This window comes from Lactuca serriola, chromosome 4 (assembly GCF_051521515.1).
Source record: "Lactuca serriola cultivar US96UC23 chromosome 4, Lser_US96UC23_V15, whole genome shotgun sequence".
Taxonomy (NCBI): domain Eukaryota; kingdom Viridiplantae; phylum Streptophyta; class Magnoliopsida; order Asterales; family Asteraceae; genus Lactuca; species Lactuca serriola.
In genome coordinates, this window is record NC_136411.1 from 239,023,940 (window position 1) to 239,031,533 (window position 7,594).

General features: G+C 36.4%; 1 protein-coding gene across 1 annotated transcript; it reads left to right on the forward strand.

The window, feature by feature from the left end:
• The first annotated feature begins 421 nt into the window (after nucleotides 1-421).
• On the forward strand, nucleotides 422-1,045 carry LOC145099251 (uncharacterized). The gene has a single exon (XM_079036842.1). It carries the CDS (start codon nucleotides 422-424, stop codon nucleotides 1,043-1,045), a length of 624 nt encoding a protein of 207 aa, XP_078892968.1.
• Nucleotides 1,046-7,594: the final 6,549 nt, after the last annotated feature.

Genomic DNA, 7,594 nt, shown 5'->3' on the forward strand with positions numbered 1-7,594 from the left:
TCAAATATGATTTTTATACACAAAATTCTTTTTCATATAAATCATATGTTATTAGATACATATACTAACATGTATTAAATGTGTTTAATCACATATAATTAAAGTGCAAAATTAATAATTATTTAATCACATAAATCATATATGATAATATTTGTAGATTTATGTGTATTAATTACTGAATAATCTTAGTTATTGTAAATCCCTGAATTATAGGTAGAATCCCTAATTTACAGGAATTAACATTGATTGTACAGCTAGGATATCCTCTGTAATCAGCCTTTAAATAGACATTTTTCTTCTGTTGAAAAACAAATCAATTCATTCCAAAAGCTTCATGGTATCAGAGCATTAGAAGCCTCTTTTTCACCTTCATGTCTTCCAACAATCTTTGTTCTAGCCTTCTCTTTCTTCAACATAACTCATGGCTCATGAAAAAAGCAGTCTCACATTAGATGCTTCTTCACATCCTTCTACCCTCAATAACCTCAACATCTCTGGTTCATCCTCTCACGGTAATGAAGCCGTATCTCTTGTTACCAGTCACAAGTTTAATGGCCATAACTTTTTTCAATGGTCACAATCTGTGATGATGTATATTGGTGGAAAAGGAAAGGAGGAATATCTTACTGGAGAGATTGAGACTCCAAAATTAGATGATCCAAAGTACAAAACATGGAAGGATGATAATCACATGATTAAGTCATGGCTGATTAGTTCTATGAATAATGATATAGGAGAAAACTTTCTTCTATATCCGACTGCAAAAGAACTTTGGGATGCTGTCAAAGAATCCTACTCGAGTTCTGAAAATACATCAGAACTTTTCGAAATTGAAGCCGCCCTCTATGACCTCCGCCAAGACGACACCTCTGTCACACAATACTTTAACACTCTTACTTGGTATTGGCAGCAGCTAGATCTATTTGAAACCTATTCCTGGAAGTGTACTGATGACACTACTCTATACCGGAATATCGTTGAGAAAAGGAGAACTTTCAAGTTTCTTCATGGACTCAATAATGAACTTGATGCAGTAGGATCATGAGTATCAAGCCTCTTCCTCATGTTAAGGAAGCATTCTCAGAGGTTCGACAGGAATAGAGTAGGAAAAAGGTCATGCTTGGTGCTTCCCTAATCAATCAACTCAAGATTCATTTGCTCTTGCTGCCCGAGGACAACAAAAGGGACGACCATGGTGTGAACATTGTCGTAAATCTGGACATTATCGAGAAACATGTTGGAGACTTCATGGAAAACCTGCTGATTGGAAACCAAAATCATGGAAAGACAAAGAAACTCATGGAAATGCGGCTGTTACTCCTTCAAGTGTTGTTGAAGGAAAAGGGGACACATCAAACTCATCTCCTTTCACCAAAGAACATTTGGAGGCACTTCAGAAAATTCTAAGTCGGTCCATTCAACCAAACACCACTCCCGGTATAGGGTTGTTGACCACTAAAGGTAACCATTCACTAGCCCTTATGGTTAGTAAAAAGCATATTAACCCTTGGATTCTTGATTCTGGAGCATCAGATCATATGACAGGAAATCCGAGCATTGTTTCTGAGTTTCATGCAAGTTCAAAACATCACACAGTAAAAATTGCAGATGGAACATCCTCCAAAGTTGTGGGCATGGGTTTAGTCAAAATAAACCCAAATCTAACCCTCAAATCTATTCTTTATGTACCCAAATTGGAATATAATTTACTATCTATTCGTAAAATTACACGTGAACTCAATTGTGTGGCTAAGTTTTACCCAGATATTTGTGTGTTTCAGGACCTGGGTTCGGGGAAGATGATTGGCATTGCTAAGACGTGTTATGGGCTCTATGTCTTACAAGATGACGCTCTTTCTATCGAGATATCTCAACAATTTAGCTTGTTCTCTTTAAATAACCAGTCTCGTTCCAATAAAGATAGTGATATCATGTTGTGCAACTATCGTCTCGGTCATCCGAATTTTTGGTATTTGTCAAAAATGTTTCCCTCATTGTTTATTAATAAAAGTCCCGACCGCAAAACATACTCGAAACAATTATCATAGTATACCCTACACACCTTCCAAACCATTTTTATTAATTCATAGCGACTTGTGGGGTCCCTCACGAGTTAAGACTATAACCGGACAAAAATGGTTTGTTTCTTTTATCGATGATCACACTAGGTTAACCTGGGTGTATCTCATGAATTCCAAATCTGAACTGGGTGAAATTTTTAAAAACTTTCATTCTATGATTCAAACTCAATTTCACACCAAGATTCAAATCCTTAAGACGGATAATGGGAAAGAATTATTCAACTCTATTCTTAGCCCTTATATCACTCAACACGACATCCTGCACTTAAGCTCCTGTGTAGACACCCCTCAGCAAAATGGAATTGTTGAAAGAAAAAATCGGCATCTCCTTGAAGTTGCTCGATCTCTCATGTTTTCTACTCAAGTTCCTAAAGACTTTTCGGGTGAAGCTGTTCTCACAGCCACTTAACTTATAAACCGAATTCCCTCACGGGTTCTTAACTTGCAAACTCCATGTCAATCTGTCCTGAAGTTATTTCCTCATACAAAATTCATTAGTCTTCTTGATCCTAAAATCTTTGGCTGCATTGCATTTGTACACAATCACTCTCAGAGTTGTAGCAAGTTAGATACCAAATCTATTAAGTGTATCTTTATTGGGTATTCATCGCATCAAAATGGTTACAAATGTTATTCTCCTGCAACATGAAAAATATACAACTCTATGGATGTTACCTTCTTTGAAAATCGTTCTTACTACAAATCTGAGCTTCAGGGGGAGAATATAAACGAATCTCATTTTTGGGACTCTATTCCTAGTGTCGATACTTTATCTCCAAATACCGATCAGAGTTCCCATACTCAACCCTCTGGTGTTCACAATGAGAGTCCTTTTATTTCAACTCCAGCCATGGAAAACTCTTCCCATCCTCCATTCATGGCTCCATCTCCTTCCCAAGAACCAACTGGAAAAGAAAAAGAAATTCTTGTGTATACACGAAGGAAGCAACCAGGCAAAGACATAGAGCACACAACACATCATGAGGACTACCACGAATCTGACCCAAGTCAATCAGGTAATTCTTAACATGATAATGTTTATCACAACGATGATTTGGATATACATATTGCTTTGCAAAAAGGGGTTCGTGCATGTACAGAACATCCAATTGGCAACTTTTTGTCCTATAAAACATTGTCACCATCCTATCAAGCCTTCGTCTCTGCTGTTGATAGCATACAAATTCCTCACACAGTTCAGGAGGCATTAGCTGATTCTCAATGGAAAGAAGCTGTACAAAATGAGATTAATGCTCTGGTGAAAAACAATACATGGACACTTACCAATTTACCACTTGGAAAGAAAACAGTTGGTTGCAAGTGGGTTTTCTATGTTAAACATAAGGCTGATGGGAGCATTGAGAGATTTAAAGCTCGCCTTGTTGCTAAAGGCTTCACTCAATCCTACGGGATTGACTATCAAGAGACGTTTGCTCCTGTTGCAAAGCTTAATACTGTTCGTGTACTGCTATCCCTTGCTGCAAATAAAGATTGGTCCCTACATCAACTCGACATAAAAAACGCATTCTTGAATGGTGACCTTGAAGAAGAAGTTTATATGAATATTCCACCAGGCTTCGAGAACTCCTTGAATAGAGAAAAGCTTTGCAAACTCAAGAAGTCCCTATATGGTCTTAAACAATCCCCACGAGCATGGTTTGGAAGATTTACCAAGTCAATCATTCAAAATGGGTACTCTCAATGTCAAGCTGATCACACTCTATTTGTCAGATTTTCATCCGATAAAAGGATATCTATCCTAATTGTTTATGTGGATGACATCATACTGACCGGTGATTATGTGGAAGAGATAGAAAGATTGAAACACTTCTTATCTAGGGAATTCGAGATCAAAGATCTTGGAAATCTTAGATATTTTCTGGGCATGGAAATTGCTCGATCAAAACTCGGTATCTTTATTTCCCAACGTAAGTATGTCCTAGACTTACTAAAAGAAATAGGTATGCTTGGATGCAAACTAGCCTCAACTCCTATGGACTCCAACAAAAAGGTTGGATTAGTAATTGACAGCCCACCTACAGATAGGGGGAGATACCAACGATTAGTGGGACGCTTGATCTACCTATCAGATACACGACCTGACATTGGTTTCGCAGTTAGTGTTGTCAGCCAGTTTATGAACAATCCTACTGAAGAACTCATGGAGGCTGTTACGAGAATTCTTAGGTACCTCAAGATGAATCCAAGAAAAGGTATACTATTCAAGAAAAATAGCACCCAAGAGATTAACATCTATACCGATGCAGATTGGGCTGGAGGTTCAACTCATGGAAGGAGTACTTCAGGATACTGCTCTTATGTTTGGGGTAATCTAGTGACATGGAGAAGCAAGAAGCAATCTGTGGTCTCTAGAAGTACAGCAGAATCAGATTTGAGAGCATTTGCTTTAGGTATTTGTGAAGGAATCTGACTAAAAAGACTACTGGTGGAATTAGGACTCTTTACAGGAGGTTCTATAAAAATGTTTTGTGATAATCAAGTTGCAATTAACATTGCTAAGAATCCAGTCCATCATGAAAAGACAAAACATGTTGAGATAGATCGACATTTCATCTCTGAGAAGATTGAAAATGACACAATTCAAACCATTTATACTCCATCAAGACTTCAAATAGTTGATATACTCACCAAGGCCCTTCCAAGGAATGTCTTTGATAAACTAGTATGCAAGCTGCGAATGTTTGACATACATAACCCAGCTTGAGGGGGAGTGTAGATTATGTGTATTAATTACTGAATAATCTTAGTTATTGTAAATCCCTGAATTATAGGTAGAATCCCTGATTTACAAGAATTAACATTGATTGTACAGCTAGGATATCCTCTGTAATCGGCCTATAAATAGGCATTTTTCTTCTGTTGAAAAATAAATCAATTCATTCCAAAAGCTTCAATATTTAATCACAAAAATTATATATGGTTATATGTATTTAATCACATAAATCATGTGTGATTAAATACATATAATCACATGTGATTTTATGTATCTTATCACATATTATTTATACACACAAGATTTTTTTTTTTAATTTCGACTCGGTATATTTTCTCATGTAGACAAAAAAACTACTTTTGAATCAAGAATGCAAAAACAAATCTTGTGAAAATAAATCATATGTGGTTAGATACATATAATCACATGTGATTAAATACACGAGAACAAAATTTGAATAAAAAATGCAAAATGAGTTTTGTCCATAAAAATCATATGTGATTAAATACAAGAACAACTATTGAATCGAGAATGCGGAAATGAAACTAGTCCATACAAATCATATGTGATTAGATACATCTAATAACATATAATTATATGTATTTAATCACATATGATTTATTTGGACAATATTCACTTTTGCATTTTCAATTCAATAGTTGGTCTTATTTATTTAATCACATGTGATTATACTATCTAGTCACGTATGATTTATGTCAAAAAAAAAATTAGTGTTCTTAATTCAATAGTTTTTTTTTGTATATAACTAGATTTGGTTATATATATATAATCACATATGGTTTATATGATATTAAGAACACGGAAACAAAAATTTTCGACATAAATCATATGTGATTAAATACATATAGTCACATATGATTACACGTATCCAATCACATATGATTATTTGTATTTAATCAGATATGAATAATATGGATAATGAAAAACTATTAAATTGAGAACATGAAAATGAATCTTGATGACATAAATTATATGTAAATAATAAGGACATGATTGATTTTGGTGTTCTTGATTCAATAATTTTTCTAATGTATTTAATCATATGTGATTATGTGTATTTATTTACATATAATTTATATGGACAAACTGTAACATCCATAAAGTTCATAAAAATTTAAAACTTTTTCAAGCATTCGAAAACCATTATTTATTACAAAATGTTCTGAAAATAGTTTCACATCAGAGTATCTTAGAAATCAAATCATAAAAATGCTTGGAGGTGCATGATCACCCCTTCACCTTCCCTTGATCATCGGAAGTACCTGAAACAAAATCCAAAACTATAAGCCTGAAGCTTAGTGAGTTTTCCCAAAATACCAACGCCATACAAACCATAACTATATAATAACAAACATCCTACATATAGAGTCTACAATATGATTGGACCGCCTTCACAAGGCCTTTAGTCTGTCTGGCCCACTCTCAGAACCTTCAGCATGTCTGGTTCGATTCACCGGGCCTTCAACCTGTCTGGATCGTTCTCCGGGCCTTCGGCCTGACTGATTTGCCCCCATGGCCTGTAGTCTATCCGGGACGCCCTCGGTATGTTGGCCTACAACACAAAGCAGGTCCGCCTCAACCCACCCCCAATCATACAAATAAACACATAGTTAACAAAATGCTAGCAAATACAAGCAGTTAAGCCGATCTAATAGAGCACCAATCATAACATCATCTTATATACCACGATACCGACCTAACCGGTCACTAACATAGCATCATCCTATATGCCAGGATACCGACCAAACATGTCACTAAGCATATCATCATCCAATAACCAGGATATCAATCCAAAAAGAAGGGTCGACATTGGTGTCTTCGACCCTGTTAGTATAGTGAGGACAACTCAACTCATAATGTCGATCGGAACTAAAATATCAAACTCTCAAAACGTGGCTCCAAACATGAATACCTACAACCATCAATAATCCACTTCCATAAATACCCAAATTACCAAAATACCCCAGAAGTCAAACTGGTAAATCCTTGGTCAAAGTCAAAGTTAATGGTCAAGGTCAACAATCCATGTTGACCCAACTCGTTGAGTGCAGCTTACAGACTCGTCGAGTTCCTTCAGAACTCAGAAAGTCGTGAAAACCCCAGTCAACTCGCCGAGTTACCAAGTAACTCGTCGAGTCCATGCAGCATCCAAAATATCGGGAAAACCCTAACCAACTCGTTGAGTGATCTCCCTAACTCGCCGAGTTCATGCAGAATCGAGGAAGCGGGAAACCTTCATCCAACTCGTCGAGTTGGTTATGAAACTCATTGAGTTCCTTCAGTCATTTTCTCATTCAGACGCTTTTAAGTGAAACCGAGGCTCCAAACTGTAGATCTAGGCTCCTAGGGTGTAGTTATCACGTAAAGTTGCTAACTTTACATGCATGCAAGGCTTCAAGAAGCCAAAACACTCAAAACTAGCCTTAGGAAGAGGTTTAGGGTAAGGAGAAGGAGAAGGGCCAAAGCTTCATAAATCTTAAGGCTTTATGTCAAATAGGGCCTAGAGGAGGCCAGATCTGAAGTTACAACTCCAAATCATGCTCAAAATCAAAAATGCTTCAAAGATAAGCTAGAAATGGCCCTAAACTATTGGATGAATAGATCTAGTAAGAGAATGATCAAGGTAATGACTTTTTACCTTCAAATGGATGCCAAAATGATGTAGATGTTGGATCTACAATCCCCTTCTCGTTCCAAGCTCCCATCTCTTCAAACCTCTTCAAGAAATGCACCAAATACACGCTTTTAGCCATGCACA

What these genes read in the sequence shown, in the direction of transcription:
- LOC145099251 (XM_079036842.1), top strand. Translation starts at nt 422, where the DNA reads ATGGCTCATGAAAAAAGCAGTCTCACATTAGATGCTTCTTCACATCCT.